Source organism: Megascapheus bottae, chromosome 4 (assembly GCF_031878675.1).
Source record: "Megascapheus bottae isolate mThoBot1 chromosome 4, mThoBot2.hap1, whole genome shotgun sequence".
Classification (NCBI taxonomy): Eukaryota; Metazoa; Chordata; class Mammalia; order Rodentia; family Geomyidae; genus Megascapheus; species Megascapheus bottae.
The window spans coordinates 45117052-45136395 of record NC_143512.1 but is presented as its reverse complement, the minus strand read 5'-3'; the positions used below and the strand labels follow the sequence as shown (position 1 = coordinate 45136395).

Sequence of the window (19344 nt, the reverse complement as noted above, 5' to 3'; positions counted from 1 at the left end):
GTCAGTGAGCTTGGAGACCAGAAAAGAGGGCCACAGAAAGAATTATGAAAGTCACTGTTTACATGAGACATGGAAACCTGAGGTTGCCTTAGAGTAGCTTGCATTTTCAGGTGAGTAGAGATGGACTGGCCACAAAATGGCACTTTGTCCCTCAGTGCACCGATACATTGGTGTGACATGTATACACGGTGCCAACATCAGGGAGACACTGCCAGCAATCCCAGATTGTGCCAGCAGAACTGCCCTTAGTAAAGGAATTCACTAGGCACCAGTGGCTCACACCATAATCCCAGCTACGCAGACAGCTGAGACCTCAGGATTATGGTTCAAACCTAGCCTGAGCAGGAAACTCGGTAAGACTCATCTCCAGTTAATCACCAAAAAGCTGAAAACGGAGCTATGGCTCAAGTGGTAGAACAACTAGCCTTGAGCATAAAAAAAGGAACAGCACCCTGGCTTTGAGTTCCCCTGCTTATGTCAACACAGGACTGACATACTAAGGAAACAAACTGCCTGCAAACAAAGCCCACAAAGACAACTCCAGTGAGTTTCTGAGACAGACAATGGTAGATCAGAGAGGAAATGATCTGGGATTATCTAAAAGAACAAGAATTCAGGAGTCAAAAAAAAAAAAAAAAAACATCAATGTAGATTAAGTCCAGGTCACTCAGTTGAGTGTGGCAGAGTAGATTAAAATCTGTAAAATCTATTTCCTTTATTTTTTCCCTTTTTTAAGAAACCCAGTTTTCTACATCTGCACTGGTCTGCAAAGGGGGAGGTGGGTTGCTAGGTGATGATTTTAACTGTTGTTTCCCTTGCCTCCCAGTTTGTGTCCTTCTACAACACCCTCAAAGGCTTAGCTAGTGAAAGCAATAGGAGCAGTTACAATAGTTGGCAGGACCCTTGCAGCTCTTCTCTGAAAAGAAGAATGAATACATCACCCTTGTCACAGACGGCAAAGCCCAGCCAGGACCACAGAGCCAAATACTGCACAGCACACATGCAAACTTTTTGCCACTTTTTTATTTTATTGTGGAACTGAGTTGTTTTTTTTTCCTTTACATCAAATATCCTCAATGGAAGAGGGGATATTGCACACAAATATCATAAAAGCACTACATATTACTTTCACTGGAAACTAATTTTCTACATTAGATATGACTGGATAGGATAGAAGTGATGCAGGATTATAAGACAATACCATACACAGCTGCAGACTGACACAAACACCATTCAGAACAAGAGAGAGGAGTTCGAATGCTTCTCAGCCAGGCCTGGCTCAGGCCCACTTCTTTTCCAGAGCTGGAAAGTGCTGGCTCCAAACCACTTGCTGTCCAAAGGGCAGCCTGGTCTGAGCCTCTTCCCCAAGGCTGCTGTTTGGGGGGGTGTGCCCCAAACTAGTGCAGAGAAGCTGTTGGTTGTTTTCCCTTCCTTTTCAGTTTGTGATGCTGCCTTTTAAATGAACTGCAGAAAGTCACAGTTTTTGTAAGAGTGAATAGTGTTAATACCAGGTGAATAACCTAATTGCTGTGGTAGGAATGCTCATCTCTAGGCTGCGTTGGGTGTGTGGTTCAGTTGGTGAAGAGATAAAAGCTCACAGGATCTTTTCTCCTAAATCTGAAGCGCAAAAAAGAAATCATTATCCTAACTCACAATATCTTTATTGAGCAGGAAATCTCCTGTGACAGATGGCTAAAAAGAAGCAAGAAAAGCAATTCCAGAATTGTAGAGCAGCTCCAAGGAGCTCAAATTTTGGTAACAGAGGGAAAATGGAAGGGGATAAAATTGCCATTAGCAAATGATTAAGTCTTATTAGATGAGTATTGGAAAGCTCCTAAACTTGGTCAGCTATTGGAGACACTTAAAACACTCATATACACTGGGGAAACCATTCACTATGATAGGTAATGTTAAGAAAAAAAGTCTTTTCTTTTGAATTCCATGGAAAATGGTGTTGGAGGGAGAGGGTCAGTCTTTGTATTCAGTCCCACAAGACTGAGAAAGCATGCATAAGGGTTGGGGGACTTTGGGAAAGGGGACAGAATTGGTTAAAAGTGAACATGAAGGATCATCTCTAATGTTTAGTCTCTGTAGAATTTTGTTTAAGAAAACTACCAAAAAAGTCATGATCATGAGTGCTATCTCAATAGAATCTCCTCATTTAAACAGAGTGGAGATTCTTTCCACTCTAATATTCAATCTATACAACTAGATTCGAGAAATCAGTACGAACAAAGCTCTTAGAAGTCGGTGTTGGTGTTTAGCTCTCACCATGAATGTACATGGCACTTGGTGATGATTGATATTAAATTAATTGTGTATTTGTAGAATTAGGTTAGTCACACAGGTAGGAATGGTAGCTGGAAGGACAGGAGTAACCTGTAATGTAAATATTAACTTTTCCTATTATACTCAGATTCTGTGGTCATTGTTGAGAACAATGTTTGGGAGCAGATAGAGTACTGATAGATTTCGTAGGAAAAAGAGCCAGCTGACAAGTGACAGTTTTTAAAAGTATTTTTCCCATTAAACCTACTAGCAGGAAAGAAAAAGGGGAAAAAAAGGAAGAGCAGAATACAGTCTTAACTGAAGACTGGATAGTCTTCTAAAATGTTTGTATTTTTATAGCAAAATAATATATGTTCAATTTAATTCAGAAAATGGGAAGATAACTTCATCTGCTATCAAAGAAAAATCAACCAGAGGTCTGGATTTTAGCAAGAAGGCTAGATTTTTTTTTAACTCCCACATATTATGTGGACCAGCTCAACAGCTAACCATTAAATAATTATCATGAGTATTTTAGTTGTCTCATAAGAAGAATTTGAAGTAGATGCATTTATATTTAGGGAACTTTATCTTCATTACAATGACTTTACTATTACATATGAAAGTTTTGTACCTTTAATGTGTTAGTCTTGGGGAGAAAATAGGGTAATAAATAAAAACTGCATTCCTAGAGAAGCCTAACAAAAATAGAATATTAATTTTCTTTTAAAAAATTAAAGATTTGGAAAATGTAATTCACAGCATTAAGTAGATTGCCGAGGTCCTCTGCAAAAGGACCCTGGAGAAGCTTTGTTTAAACCCTCATAATCATTAGCAGTGCAAAACAGACACTTCACAGACACAGTTAAACTAAAAAGTTAATCTTGAAATAAATAACCAGCGTAAAAAATAAAATGAGGTCATGGTTCACCACTCCCTAGATCTTCGTATCTGCAGGAAATGTGACATGACAGCATAGCACAGTTGTCACTGAGAAGTTTGCCACATTGAACACTGGGGGCACTCATCTGCAATGTGAAAGTAGACGACAGCGTTCAGCATGCTCTGCCTTCCCAGGTCTGTGGTTCAACGATGCAATGCTGGACATGAGGTCTGAAACGCTACGTGATGAATACAAGAGTTAGGAAATCTGTTGTTTTTGATCTATTATTCCCCTCCTCCCCCACCATGAAAGGAAAAATTCCCAAGCAAATTTATGCAAGGGTTCTTTTTAACCTGGCTCTTTTAACTCATGGTTGAAGATCGTGAAAGAAGTATGTAGGATATCACTAGGTGATCAGATTGGATGGCCCTGAAAAGTAGCCTGTAATGCCATTCTCCCCATTCTCAATAGGACATACTCAGATTTTTATGTTATGGGAATCAATGGATGGGAGGTTTTATTACTCCTGGTAGTTTACAGGTTTTTAATAAATATTACTGCAATATCAGACTTCAATCTTGCCAGGACTTTAAAAAAAAACTTCAATTTTTGCCTTACGAAACACTGAAGAAAAAAAGAAGACTATCTCTCAAAATTTTTCTTTGCATTTTCCTGTAAATGAAAACATTTGTTAAAAAGTTCATCTATGAAAAGTTCTCACGTAGCTAAAAAAAAAATTCTTCTGTACACTTGTTCCCATAATTATGTTGAACTCAAGGGAAAATTTAAAAAGCCAATGGTAAGACAAAGGAAGGTAAATACTGTACACTTGCTGAGATCTTTCTTCCACCATAAGATTCAGTTTTCTCAGTTCTGATCCTAGAAGCCATTTCAATCTTGAACTTGCAGTGGTAAAGAAGCTATGAAAGGCCCCATCTGTTTGGCTGAGGGGCCACAAATGCATCCAACTGCTGGACTAATCAGATCCACTTCTAGTACCCCCACACGTGCACACATGCTCCTTTAACTGGAGAATCTATAATCCTACATGGATGTTGTAGAAACTTGCTGTCTCTCATTAAAAAATAAGTGCATCAAGTATCTTTGTACATTCAAGTCACTTCCTAAGGCAAATTGTCTACCGTATGTACTCCCAACTGCTTTGGTATTTGCTTCAGTGAATTGGGGTGGCCTTGGGTGTTGCTGCATGCAGGTTAATTGTCGCAGTGTGGACTAAGTGAGTGGACAGATGCAGGGAGCATGCCTTAGCTCAGCCTACTCATGTGTTAAAGAGGCCAAGAGTTCTGAATGGGGCTCAAACCACTTGCTTTTCCAGTCTACACACATTCTATTATGTTGTGCAGCCTCCAAACTGAAGGAGCTTAATTAAGGCGTGAAAAAAATCTCACAAGCCCTCACCACAAATTTTTGTTTTTTTGCTCTAGCCAACCTGCTTTAGAAAATTCAGACCTTTTTTTCGATGACACAGACTGACAAAAGTGGAAAACGTTGGCCTATGTAGACTACAGAATATCTGTGGCCTGACTAAATGAAGACTTAATTGTTGATTATCTTCTTTACCCCACCCAGCCCTCTTTTTTTGCCTCTCTGGGTGTCTCACCAGAACTCTCCTCTTGCATTCTTTTTCTTTCTTACTATTTCTCTTTCTCTCCTGCATTCTCTTTGTTTGCTCACTCCCTCATTCCCTCCCTCTCTCCCTCACCCTTCTCCTCTCTCTTTCTCTCTTTCTCTCTCTCCCTCTTTCTCGCTCGTTCTAAGACAAATACCTCCACCTAGCAGAAGTCACAGTTGGGTTCGCTAGTGCATGGTTTTCAAATGTTCAGCAGAGATGAATGGGGTAGGTAATTTTGCAGTAACTTGAACCCTATTGTGGGAATACTGTTATTTCCCTTAGCAATCAGCAAAAACTGAGAAATATTAGTGACTCGCATCACCCTGACACAGTATAGCATTTGGCAGGTAATTGTTCGGCGACTTAATTAGATGAATAGATGTTCTAGAAAAGGTAGTTTCAAATTGAAGAATTTCCTGGAAACAAAGTTCAGATCCTGTGGGGTAGCTGGCCTTGATTTTTACAGTTCTATCTTGCATGCAGGGAAGGATTCGTCTTGCATAACCACTGTGCTACTGCTTGCTAAGACCATGATGTTGAGATCTTGCTGCTTCTCGTGGGTCTCCTGGTACCATTCCCTCATCACCTCTGAGTCATGAGTTGGAATCAATGTCACCTGCAGAGAGAAAGAAAACCACTGTTTTGAAGGAAGCGTCAGAAACGACGCTTCTACCACTTGAGCTACACAGCCAGTTCCAGCTTTTTGGTGGTTGATTGGAGATAGGAGTCTTTTGGCTGTGTCTCCCTAGCTTGGCCTCAAACTGCAATCTTCAGATCTCAGCCTCCTAAATAACTAGGATTACAGGTATGAGTCACTTTTGTTTGTCAATGTGCTAGTCATGAGTCAAAGGCGTGGGCACTATCCCCGAGCTTCCTGTGCTCAAGGCTAGTGCTATACCACTTGAGCCACAGCTCCACTTCTGGCTTTTTGATGGTTAATGGGAGACAGGAAGAGTCTCACAGACTTTCCTTTCCCAGGCTAACTTTAAACCATGATCCTCAGATCTAAGATTACAAGCATGAGCCACCAGTGCCTGGCTCAACATGTCCTTTCATTATTTTAATTTTTTGTCTGAAAGCAAGTATTGTTTTTTATATAATTCTCAACAGATCCACATGTAGGAATAAGTGACAAGGGAGAAAAAAAAAACTATTGCAGAAAACAAAAAGAAGGAACTAAGAAACAGCACTCCTTTTAAACAAGGTCCTTCCCCCACTCTGCCTCCAACCCAAGTTAACTGCAACAAGACACAGTCCCATGAGCTCTTACCTGCATGTTGCTGCCCCACTGCGCCTTCCCTGCCAACAAGGCATCCAGGACAGCCCGGCTGGGCTCCTCGGCAGCAGGGTCGTTCCCACTCACCACATAGTAGGATGACCGCACTCTCTTGAAAAACTCAACGTCAACATTCTTACTATTGCTGTGGTTGGGAATATAGCACAGGTCCAAATACACAGGTAGGCCTGGAGGCACCACAGCAGACGACTTGGCTGTCTTGGTGGTTCCTAGTCCTTTGGTTTAAACAGAAGATGAAGCAAGGGTCACTGCAATGTGAAGCAACCTTCCCCTGGCATCCCCAAGCAGGGCCTCTGGACCACACCTCTCCACAGAGAGGCAGCAAACTCTAGCAATTTGGGAAGAAACGCCACCATGTTTGTTTATCATCACCAGTAGGAGAAACGATGCATGAGATGAGCTTTCCTTTGTGGACAAACTCACTGGAGAGTAAGATGGATTTTAAGACCTTTTTAAAAGGACTAAATAGGAAGACTTGCCTCCTAAAGGAGCTACATCTTAACAAATGATGTAAGAAACATTTCCAAAGTTGAAAGGAAGGCCTTGCAATTATGAAATGATATTAAGTGGTCTTGGTAGTCCTTTACGATCTCATTTAATTTTTTTAAGGCCATTTTGCCCATGTGTATCCTAACATTTGGTCTAGTGAGTCATTCAGATCCTAACCCCATGGGATCTCCAAAGCACTCCATACCTCAGCCTGACCACGCTGAGAACACAGTCTGGTGAAGCTCTATTCTCTCCTTAGCACAGAGTTCTGCCAAGGAGATGAGAAGTCTAGACATCAGCACTTGGCAAAGGGAAGGTCAGAAAGCCCAGGATATTGCTAACCAGTCAGGGCATGCCAGACTTGGGAGAGAACATCCTGTAGCCAAGTTTTCCCGACTGACTCAGAAAGGCCTGGGAAACACGACTATTAAGATGAACCCCCAAATCTTCCTGCACTCTGTATAGTGAGTTAGCTTGCTAACTTGTTCCAATTAGAAGGTTTTAGGATTTTGAAATATACAAATAGTGTTCAGCAGCAACAGCTCTTCACTCATCATTAATTAGAGTCACTTCCAGTGCTTCCTAACGGCAAGACCTCATCCTCTAGAACATGACAACTGGGACTGGAATCCGGTACCGCTGTCTTTTAAAAGCATCCCAGGTGATTTGAATGTATAGATGGTTTTGAGACCACTGATATAGAGCTATTTAAAATGCAACATTTAATGTTATGTGATTAACCTTCTCTCATTTCTCCGTGGATAGTGAAATCTGTACCCTGGAGTCAAAATCACTGAGAATTCTACCAGCCATCCACTGTTACTTTTGGTGGTAAGAAATGGTCAAACTGCTATTTGGATAAAAGAATTCTGTTTATAAATAAATTGGCAGGCCATTATGTTGAGCCTGAACTGACGAATCTCAAAATATCCATGTGGAGATTGCCTAAAGAATTCTGAATTATATCTCACAAGTTTCCACTCCAAAAAATAAAAACATCTGCTATTTTTCCTTGACATCAAATGAATATTGTTCATAGAAACTGTCAAAAGGCCACCCAGATTTATTTTTAAAATCAACAAATTGCGTACCTTTGCAATTTTAGAAACTTAAAAGCATCTTCAAAGCAAATTTTATTTTATTTTTGTTTTGAGATAGGGTGTCACTTATGTAGTCTAAGCTGACATAGAATACTCAATCTTTCTGCCTCAACCTTCCGAGTCCTGGGATTAAAGACATATGCCACCATACCCTGCCAAAATAAACTAAAATGAACTCATTGCCTTAATTTGCTCTTTAAATGTCCCCAAATGCTTTCTTTTTCTTTTCAAAGTTACTTGTATAAGCTACAGTATTTTATGTTCTGGTAAATTGGGTAGGCTATTTCAGTTGGGTTTTATCTGAATGAATTTCATGCTTTCTTCTTTCTAATGCAAGTCAGCCAACACTTTCAGACCAAGGGGTTATTTGGTGTTTTTTTTACATTAACTCTAAGCATGAACAAATTAACTTTGTTTTCTTTATATAAAAAGACCAAATCTGATAAGAACTGAGTCATAAATGCAAGGTTCCATATAAAGTGAAAACATATATCTGTAATTCAAATACATGCTAAAATGTATTTAATTTAAGAGACTCACAGGTTCATCTCTCAAATTTGCCCTACTAAATCAAGGAAATGTTTAAATTATTTTTGCCTTATGTGTTTGGGTCAATTTATTTTACTTTATGAAATGTGACCTAAACTCCCTAGCCAATTGTTTAAAGGAAATATATTAACATGTATTTCTATGAATGATGGGAGTTGTTCAATGGAGCTGACCAATTCTGTCCAAGATCAAGTCACTGCTGAGAAGTAGATAAAGCTGGGAATCAGCAATAAATTAGGAATGACCAGAAGCCAGAGGTATCTGTTCCTCCACATGGAATTTTAACCTGAAATCGTACTCTTCATCTCTATTGGTAGGACATGCCTGTAATTGCAGCACTTGGGAGTTGAGACTTCAAGGCCAGCCTAGACTACATAGTGGGACCTTGTTTTGTGGGAATGGAGAAGAAGAGAAAAAGGAGAGGAAAAAATCCAGGTGCTGGTGGCTATGGTTATAATTCCAGCTACTCAGGAGGCTGATATCTGGTGGACTACAGTTCAAGGGCAACATGAGCAGATAAATTTGCTAGACTTCATCTCCAAAATAACAACAAAACGTAGGGCTGACAACATGGGCCAAGTGATAGACTGCCTACCTAGCAAGTTTGAGGCCCTAAGATCAAACTCTAGTGTTTTCCACCCCCAGAAGGAGCCTTCATGTTGTCCTTTATGTCAGCACAGGGTTCTCACTGGTCAAATTATAGTTTAGGTTAGCTGATTTAAAACAATACCTTCCATGGGGATGTATCTCCAAACTAGTGAGATTTTTTTTTTAATTTATTTATGTTTTTGTGATGCCCTGTGTGTGCTAGGCAAGCAACCTACCAGTCATACCCCACCCCCGCCGTGTCTTGGGGATACTTTGAATTTTAAAAAAATCTTAAAATTTATATATGAACTTATTTCAAATTTTTTATTAAAAGAAAAAACAACACTCCATATCTTGAGCCTAAGTTGGTTATTCTGGGTTCGTCATGGAATTCTGGTTCTCCCTAGGCTTTTGGGCAATGCTAGCCTGTGTCACCCTACCCTGATTCTGGGGCCAGCTGTGCCTGAGGCGAACACTCCAAACACACATCCTCAGTTCTGACGGCTTCCAACAGAGCTGTAGTTGTTGTGTTCCAGAATACAGTAGACCCAGCAACCCTGTTGGATGGATCCTAGCTGCTCGGGGCCATAGGCTGAGCTCAGCTCAAGCATGGGGGCTCATCGTAGGCAGAGGACAAATAGCAGAGGGACCATAAAGCATCAGGGGGTGCTCTCTGGTGTTCCAAAAATGGAAAGGCTCTAATGAAACACAGCGCTGTGGCTCATATCACAGTGCCAGAAACCCCAACCTACCTGCAGTGGCGGTCTTCACAGATTTGGATGTGGAGGCATTGGCGGCATTCTTGGTCTCCTTGTCTTTCTCCTCCCCTCGTGTGGCTTTGACCTCAGGAGTGGTGGTGGTTTTTGTGACTTTGTCCACAGATTCTTTCTTCTTAGGAGAAGCCACTCTGGACACCTTATCTGAGGATTCTTTCAAGGCTCCAGGTTTGGGAGAAGCAGCCAAAGGCTTCGGCTTCCCATCACCTTTTTTAACAGGGGAAGAGGACTTGGTCTTCGTACCTGGCTTCTTGGTCTTGGCCTTATCTTTCAGGTCTTTCTTCAGAGCCTTGCCCAGATTCTGCTCAATGGCCAAGGCCTCTGGGTCTACCATGGACACATCCGGGTGGCGAGGAGAAGGGCTGCGGTCCTGCATGGGGGCCGGAGGAGGATCCATGTGTTTGTAGGTGACAGTTTTGTCTGTGGGGATGGTTTCGGACTCATCTTCAGAGTCGATGTTGGCGTCGGCTGTGATGGAAGGACACTCTTCTGTCTCAGGAGGGACGTCGGAGTCTGTTTGGGATGGCGCTGACTCGCTGACTGAGGTGGGAGGGGTCTCATCACACTGGCGCCCCTGTTGCTTTCCTCCTGGAGGTGGGGGGGCTCCCCCTGTCTGAGTGAGAGGCTTCTCAGAGTCTTCAGTGGGCTCTTCTTCACTGGCAAACCACTCCAGAGGGTTGGGATTGATAAAGGAAGGTGAGAGCTCTGTTTTGGGGTGCTTGTATTCGCAAGAGGACACAAGACACAAGTCCACATCCTGGCGGGCCTCCCTGGGGGACTTCTTTTCTGCAGGGTAGCATCGATCTGAAGTCTCGTAGGAATACGTAGACGCCTGCGGAGTTTTGGTGATCTTCTCCATGGTCTCATAACAACATGTGGATGTTTCAGGGCTGTGGGTCAATTTTGTAGATGTCTCATAGGAATAGCTTTCAGATTCAGGGAAGCTAGTGATTTTCTCCGTGGTCTCATAAGAGTAGCTAGAGTCCCCAAGGGTGTGGCCTCCATCCTCAGAGTCATCATAGCCATTGCTGATGTCATCCAGGACCTTTCTAGACCTCTCAGTCTTTTCATAGCTGTAACCACTCACTTCCGGGGTCCTGGTGGTCTTCTCGGTTATCTCATAGGAGTACCCGCCCTCTTCAGGGGTCCTCGTGGTCTTCTGTGTAACCTCACAGGCGTAGCCTCCGTCTTCGGAAGGCTGGGTGGTTTTCTCAATGGTCTCGTAGGAGTAGCCACTATCACAGGGAGATTTTATGGTCCTCTCCGTCTTCTCATAGTAATAGTCGCCCACATCTGGGGGCCGAGTGGCTTTCTCATAAGACTCGTAGTCATCGTCGTCATCGTCGTCTTCTTCTTCTTCATCGTCGTCTGGGGACCCGGAGGTTTTCTCGTGCTTTTCGTAGGCATAGCTGAAGTCACCAGGTGTCTTTCCTCCACTATCCTCCATACCAGATGGGGTCACATCTCGATTCAAGGCCAGGTGGTGCTGCATGGTATCAAATAGCATGGAGGCCCGGAAGCCGTAGGACTCAGTGGCGGTGGCATCTCTTGGTGGAGAGGAGGAGGGGTGGCAGGCTGCTGCGTTCTCTCTCAGGGCAGAGGTAGACTCTGAGAAGCCAAGTGAATACAAAGGAGAGGACTCCCGGGGGGTGAGTGGAGAGATATCAGATTTTGGAGAGAGCTTCTCTCCTTCCAGACTTTGGCCCTTTTCAGAGGTGAGTGAGGCATACAGGGACATCTCTCGGGGAGGGACGACATCGGATAGAGTGTCTTCTTGAAGAGGAGAAGCTATCTGAGAAGGAGTGTGGGCAGAGGAAGTGGATGGGGAGGCCTCCACCTGAGACACGGAGATGAGCTCAGACAGATCGTTATCCTGGGTGGAGGAAGGTTCCTCCAGCGGTGGCAGCTTGTGTGACAAGCTGGAGTCCTGCATGTCAGAAGGGCTGTAGTCCACTTCGGTCGGCCCATTTTCAGTGATGTGGAGCATACTGGCACCCATGGTGGGGTGATCTGGGGACTGTCGGCTAAAGTCCATAGCCAGAGAGTGCTCAGGAGATTCTTGGCCAAATTCAATCGACATGGAAGACTGTTCGGATCGGTGGTCTTGAACGGGTGTCCTGGATTTGGCTGTCTTAGGGGAGAAGTCTGGAGGGGAAATTGACATTGGCCTTGGGCATTCTTCCTTGGATGGAGACATTTCCGTTTCCTGGAAAGTGGTAGGCGTTTGTACCACAGACACTGACAGGGAGTCATCCACTTCTGTGGAGTGCGGGGAGCCGACCTCCGCGTGCAGCGATGGAGACACGTCGTCTGTTGTTGGCTCTGGAAATGAACTCGTTGCCACAGAGGCAGTAGAGACAGAGGCCACCCCTTCCATGTGGGAGTATGTGTCTTCAGCCACGCCCTCATCCACAGGCGTGGCTGACTTGTCTGAGACAGTGCCTTCAGAAATGGACATCTTTGTATCTTCTTTGAAAGAGCCAAACTGGCTGACATCTATTTGTGTGGGCGAAATATCACCTCCCAGTTTCCTTTCATCCAAAGCCAGGGCTGGTTGGGACTGCATGGCTTCCACATCATCTGTTTTCTTTTCTGGACTGAAGTCTTCCTTTATTGGTATGAAGTCTGTACTTTTCTCTTCCTGTTTGTCTTGGTAAAGATCAGTGGAGGTCATTCCAGAAACTGGACTTAAGTGATCTGGAGATCCTGGTTTCTCAACCTTTCCTTCAACACTTAGGAAGCTTTCATAGGCAGACTCAGACCCGATCAGGGGAGGGCTTCGTAAGGGAGAAAGAACCTTCTCAATGGGAGACTCTGAGTCAGGCACCGGCTCATCCATGGGGCTGATAGAAGCCCTTTCATTCTCATCTTTGGCCTCGCTGAATTCAAAGCTCACTGGAACTCCCGGTGCTTTCTCTGACGGGAGGTGACCGGATTTCTCCTCGGTGGGAGACTGGTAGTAAGGAGTGTGGCCAGCACTGCCGGTCACAGACTGAGACGGTGACACCACTTCCAGAGTCTTCTCCTCTGGACTGGCACAGTGTTCTCCAACAGCTTCTTGGGACACTCCAGGAGACACTGGGACTGCCTCTGCCTCTGTGGAGACTTTAATCTCATTGGGTGTCAGAGAGAAGTTAACGCTACGCTCACCCAGCGGGGTGGTCTTCTCAATGGGCGATGGCGGAGAGGGACTCAGGGATGGGCTCTTGGCAGGGCTGAGTCTTTCATCTGGAGTTGGTGAGGCAGTGGCTCTGATGTCCAACGTGGCACTGGCTTTCCCTTCCTTCTCTTCGGAGCAGTAAGCATCACGCAGGGCAGATTTGCTGAACTTGTCTTCCTCCATGGAGGATGGTGGTGATATGGTAGAGGCCGAGGCATTGTAATCCTTGCCATCGGTGGCATCTGTTTTGGACCCATCAGATAACCCATTGAAGGATGCAACTGGGGGTTTGGAGTATTCCTGAGAATACAGAGAAGACTCATATTTGGTGATGTTGACGAATTCCTGAGAGGGGGACTCCGTGTCCTCGTTGTTGGTCTCATCGCTCATGACATCGCGAGGAGTGGACATCTCATCCATTGGGGTAGGCTCACTGGAGATCTCGATAGTAGACTGAGTATAGCCAGAGGTGGCTGTGAATTCTTCGGGTTGGTCTTCTCGATTCTCCTCATCAGAGGCGGTGGCCTCACTCTCTGAGCCTCCAGGCAAAGTCTCATCATGGATTGAAGACGCAGGTTCTCGGCTAGGAGACTGGGCTCCAGGCTGCTTGGTGGTTGTGGTGAGGAAGCCATACTGCTCCTCCGTACCACTGGCCTCTGCAGCCTTGTCGACCACAGCCATCACGTAATCTTCAGCTTCGAGTTTTGTGGGCTCATAGTCTTCCTCTCTGGCATCCTCGGCCTTGTCTTCTTCACCTTCCTCCTCTGACAGCTCAGTTTCTCCCTTCTCAACCGCCTCATCCATGTCTTCCTCTGCTCGGTCATCACCACCACTGGCCACTGACTCTCTCTTCTTCTGGAAGTGCACATCTGCCTCAGCCCTGGCATTCTCCTCTTCCTCCAGGGGGCTGTGCTTTGAGATGCCCTCACATACATTTTCTTCCCCATCCTCTTCTGGCTCCTCAGCCTCCTCTGTCTCTGCCTTCTCTTCATAGTCTCCAGTTTCAGAAGATTCTTCAAAACCCGCTCCTTCATCTTCAAACTTTTCAATGTCATCTACCCCCTGCTTCTCAACGGGCTCCAGCTCCTCTGGGGTTTGCTCACATTCTCCCTCCCCTTCAGTGGTCGTGATGCCCTCATCTGGGGACTCAGCAGGACCTTTGATAACTTCGGTCTCTTTTTGGATGACATAGGCTTCCACTGGCTGGGATTCCTTCAGCTTCTCTTCACCTTCCATGAGTTCCAACTGAGGCTTGATGTCTTTGGCTACATCAATCTCTTCGGCCTTCAAGTCTTCAAAGTCCTTGGTTAGATCCTCAGGGGATGACATAAGGGACCTCTCAGCTTCCAGGTCTTTGGCAGGGCCAGTGGCTGCTACTCCAGCTGCTGCTGCAGCGGCCACAGTGGCCACAACACCCAGGGCGGTAGCCGCAGGCTCCATGGTCTTGCTGTCCTTCTTAACTACTTTAATTTTCCCCTTGTCCTTGAGCTTACTGGCAGGAACAGACTCTTTCTTGATGGGCTCTTCCTTCTTGGCAACTTTTGGCTTCAAAGCTGCTGGTTTTTTAGCATCAGAAAGTGGCGTTGATGGTTTCTTTAAATCTTTAGGGAGTTTCTTGATTTCTTTTTTGGATTCCTTTTCATCCTTTTTGATTTCCTTCTTTTCGTCCTTCTTAACTTCTTTCTTGGCATCCTTTAGTGGTGTTTCCTTCTTAACTTCTTTCTTGGGCTCTTTTTTCTCTTCTTTCTTGACTTCCTTTTTCACTTCCTTTTTCACCTCCTCCTTTTTGGGTTTGTCTTCCTTCTTAATGGGTGTTTTGTCCTCCTTCTTGACTACCTCTTTCTTGGGCTTTTCCTTCTCCTCTTTTTTGTCTTCGACTTTTGCCTTTATCTCCTTTCTCACCACCTTATCTTTGGTGATTTTGGGTTTGACATCTGTGGCTTGCTTCTCGGCCACGTCAGCTTTGGCTGTAGGCTGTTCTTCTTTGCTGGGCACCTCCTTTTCCATCGTTGGAGGTTTGGGCTCTGTTTTTAGTGGCTTGTCTTTTTTCACTATTACTTTTTCTTTGCTTTCAACTTTGGGGGTCTTTTCCACCAGGCTGGCTTTGGCAACCTCAGGTGTTTCTTCCTTGGACTCTTTCCGTACTGTTTTGCTGGCCAGTGGTTTGGCAGCTGGCTTTAGATTCTCTCGGCTATCAGCTCTCTGCTTGAGTTTGACCTGCTTCACAGCAGGGCTAGGTACCTGGCCAGTGAGATCCTTTTGGGTGGCCAGTGGCTGCTTCAGGAAGTCTAAATGTTTGAGTTTTTCCAGTCCTTCTAAAATATTGTACTGAGTGCTGTTTCCCGGAAAGAGAACTCGAATGATTTTCTCAGCAGGGTTGGCTGGATGCCATACAATGAGCGATGAGACTGAAGTTAGGTAGGAAATTGGGATATCTACTTCTTGGCCATTGGGCAGAATTAGTTCAGCCTTATCTTTGTTGGTACCAGTCCACTGCTGCATAAAATACTGCATTTCCTTACTGCTCTTGACTGGATTGAGCACATACATCTCAAGTTTCCCCACTCCCATCTTTTGGAAAAGGATGACAGGTTCGATGGCACTGCCTACATTTCTAAACAGAGGCTCCGGTTTCATGGACAGCTTGCTCAGGTACTGGAGAGTGAAGCATGCTTCTTCGATGCTCCTCTTCATCTTCATGTTGGGCTCTGGGTTTTTTAGATTTTCAGGTACATTGAGAAATACGACTCCTAAGTCAGGGGAGATGAGGTTTTTCATCCAGTCACTGTTGGTGGTAGAGCCCTGGGACTGCTCCTCTTCCAGCTCTGCAATCTTGCGCTGCAACATGCTGTTAATGCCGGGCAAGTTGTCATCCCCAATGTGGGTGAGCAGGATGGAGTCCACCCGGTCCAAGTGCCGGATGAGCTTCCAGAAGCACGATTTTCTTTCGGAGCCTCCATTGATGAGCATATTGAATCCATTCACTGCGAACAGGGCGGAATCACCCCGGCCGCCTGGGAAAATGTAACAGCAGGGCTTGGAGAGCTTTAGAAACCCACCAGAGGTGGGTGGTTCCAGGATGTCAAAAGGAGATGGGACTTCCACAGATTCTGAGAGATACTCGGTAAACTCAGAGAGTCCTTCCATTTCTGGCAAGATAGAAGCTGAGTTGAGTTTAATATTGATGAAGTCTTGGAGATTGTGTCGGTCAAGATTGGAGTTCTTCCAGTCTCCCTCTTCGGGACAGAACAGAGTTAGGCTGGCTTTATTGGCAGGATGGGTAGTGCTCAGCAACTCCCCAATCTAGATTTGGAAGAAAGAAGGACAAACAAAGAAACTTTATATGGCTGCCACCATTGGTCCCTCTATTTCCAGTGATTTCAGGACCCTTGACTGCAATACATGGAGTTTCAGAAAAGCACTTCTGTAGCAGTGCTGGCTGTGTAAATGCTGAGACATCTGCATACCAGAAGGTAAGGAGACTTACCTGAGGCTCCCCTATTTCTCCCTTCTGCCTAGCTAGCACCCTTCTTTCTATCCCTTCCTCCATACTCCCTGGCCCAGCAGGGGAAGTCTAAGGCTTTGCTCTAGTTTCAAAACAAGTGACCAGTGATGAGTATTTGGGCCATAGCAATTTTAAAGTACTTTGAATAGCTCTCCTGGGTATCTGCAAAGATATCCTTTAAAAAAAACTAAACACTATTAAACTATCAACTGTTACCAATGGCTCCTACTGATAATCCTAGCTACATAGGAGGCTGAGAACTGAGGACTGTAGTTCAAAGTCAGCCCAGGCAGGAAAGTTCGTGAGATTATTCAGTTAGCCACTAAAATGCTGGAAGTAGAGCGTTGGCTCAGGTAGTAGAGCCTTAGCCGTGAGCAAAAAAGCTCAGAGACAATGCCCAGTTCCTTACTCCAAGCCCCAGGACCAGCACCAAAATAAAACAAAACAACAACAACAAAGTATCCATGCCTGTAGTCCTAGGTATTCAGGAGGGTGAGATCTGGGAATGGAAGTTGAAAGCCAGCATGAGCAGACAAAGCTGAGAGAGTAGCACTGATATCGCCAACAAAAAGACTGAACTAGAGATATGGCTCAAGTAGTAAAGTACCAGCTTAGTGAAAAAGCTGAGCAAAAAAAATGGTGGCCCTGAGTTCAAGCCTTAGTACCAGAACACACATGAAAAAGAACAACAACAAAACAAAATATATTAAACTATCACAGAGAAAAACACATGACTCATGTCACCACGATATAAAACTTTTAATCCACTAAACTTCTCCCAACCTTCCCCTCCCAGAAGACTTGAGGGACACATTAAAGGAATGCAGACAACAGTTCACTTTTAGAATTCAATATACACAAAAGAATAAAGCTCAGTAGGTCCTTGCCGCAGAAGACAGAAAATTCTAGAATGCCCACTACAACCAAAAAGTTACAAGTTTCTGTCACCAGCACACACTACTTAAAATATAAGCAGTTTATCCAGCAAGACCTCTGCAAATACCAATGCTTTCACTGAGGCTATGATGATTAAAGTGGCTGAATAATTATACTACCAGTAGCCAGATCATTCCCCGCTGCTCAAGTTCATCTCCAAGGTGAGACACTGCTCTCTCTCCCTGCTCCCATTCTCCTTGGAAGAAAATGAGGATGGGTGGGTAAGGCCAGATTTGGCTCAGCCTTCACTTTAATATGCTGCTTATATTTCCCAAAGATGGAGATGTGGGACTTTGCGACCAAAACAGCAATTGTGATTTAATAAAAATACTACTTTTTTTCTTACTCCATATTAAAGCCATATGTCTCATGGTCTTAAGTCAGCAAACAACAAGGGAGAATCATGCCATAAATTCCAGACTTCTTTCTGTTTCTGCAAACCTCATCAAACAGCTTACAGCACATTGACAAGGACTCTGGATCCTCCATGAAATGCTAATGGGGAAAAGGAGAGGTCCAGACATCCCTGAGCCAATGAGTCTGAACTCTGAACTTTTACTTTCTTCTTTGTCTGACTGTTTGGAGAGATTGAGGTGAACTCAGGGATGTGTACTTATTAGTGCAAGTACTTTACTATGTGAGCCACACCTTCAAGCCCATTTTGCTTTAGTACTTTTCAGGTATGGTTTCACACCCCCTACACTGAGAGTTATTCCCCCATGGCTGTTATCACAGACATACACTACCATGTCTAGTGTAGCTTGTGTGTTGAGATGGACTCTCACTAACTTTTTGCCCTGACTAACCTCAAACCTTGCTCCTCGAGATCTCTCCACAATAACTGGAATTACAAGTGTGTGCCACTTGTGTGTCTTAGAGTGGTTTCTTCTGTCTCCTTAGCTCTATAAATTCACATTGTAGGCTCATGTGTATGGGTGTATAAGGATAATGTATAGAATCTGAATTATTCTATATTACATGGCATTAAGTCACTTTTGTATCATTAGCCTATCCGTCCTAAGCATAATATTTTTTGTAAAGGCTACAAAACAGCAAGCAAATTTTTTCCTGACTCACCTTCACAATCTCCCATTAAGAACTCCTATTTTGGAAGCGAAGCAAACTGGAAGGCCAGTTGTTCCAAGCACAAACGCCTCCAAATATGGTTCCTTGTCCAAGGATGCACGTATAGTCCCTCATCACTACTCAAGCACAGTGGAGATCCTCTCAGGGCTAATTTCTGCAAATCCCAGGCCACCAATAACTGCTGGCTCATGAGTAGAAAAATTTGAAAATTAACTTTTTGCCCATTTTAATCTTTCAAATTCCACTCTAGCTGAGTAGTGGGCCAGCCAATGGTCTAACAATCTAGCTCTGTGGGGTGAGAGGATGATCACTAGCTCTAGTCATGTGACACAAGCAATCACTAAGTTCAAAGAGAAAGGAACATCTCATGGAAAATATTCCATTGTTTTACTTCTACCCAGAGTTTCTAGGAAATGTAGAAAATGACTCAAAAATTAAAAAAACAAAAAAAGAATCCTTAGGAAACCAAGGGGCATGCAAAACCACCAAGAGAGGTCAGTGAGTGGAAATCCAGAGTGCTCAAGGCAGAGCCGAATAGGAAAGCTACACTGCTGGCCAAGTTTTTGTTTGCTTGTTTGTTCATTGTTTTGTTTGAGGGACAACTGGGTCCTTTTAGAAAAACAGCTGAATGCAGAGACAGGATTGGAAAGAACCTGTAAGAGAGGCATGTGGGAGGGGCAAGGAGGAGAGAGGGAGTCATCACACAACAGACACAAAGCTCCTAAGTTCTCCCGTAGCAGGACTCCAAGACAGGAAGTATCAAGCACCCTGGAGCACACCGCCCCAGCAACAGCTATGTCTGAAGAGTGCCCAGCCATGGCTGTTCTTTTTTTTTTTTTTTTTTTTTTTGCCAGTCCTGGGCTTGAGCTCAGGGCCTGAGCACTGTCCTTGGACTTTCTCAAGGCTAGAGCTCTACCACTTGAGCCTCAGCACCACTTGTGGCTTTTTTCTATGTATGTGGTACCGAGGAATCGAACCCTGGTCTTCATGCATGCTAGGCAAGCACTTTAACCACTAGGCCAAACTCCCGGCCCAGCCATGGCCGTTCTTAATCAACACTTATGTGGTGGGTGG

At 44.4% G+C, this 19344-nt stretch overlaps 1 protein-coding gene across 1 annotated transcript in view; it reads right to left on the bottom strand.

Annotated features, from left to right (window-relative positions):
* Positions 1 to 4918: 4918 nt before the first annotated feature.
* The window catches only part of Map1b (microtubule associated protein 1B), a 91726-nt gene continuing 77300 nt past the window's right edge, over positions 4919 to 19344 (bottom strand). The window contains exons 5-7 of the mRNA XM_090331805.1: positions 9560 to 16046; positions 6055 to 6296; positions 4919 to 5400 (exon numbers count right to left, since the gene is read on the bottom strand). Coding sequence (XP_090187931.1) covers positions 5245 to 5400; positions 6055 to 6296; positions 9560 to 16046 — 6885 coding nt within the window. The 3' untranslated portion in view covers positions 4919 to 5244. The remainder of the gene's footprint in view (positions 5401 to 6054; positions 6297 to 9559; positions 16047 to 19344) is intronic.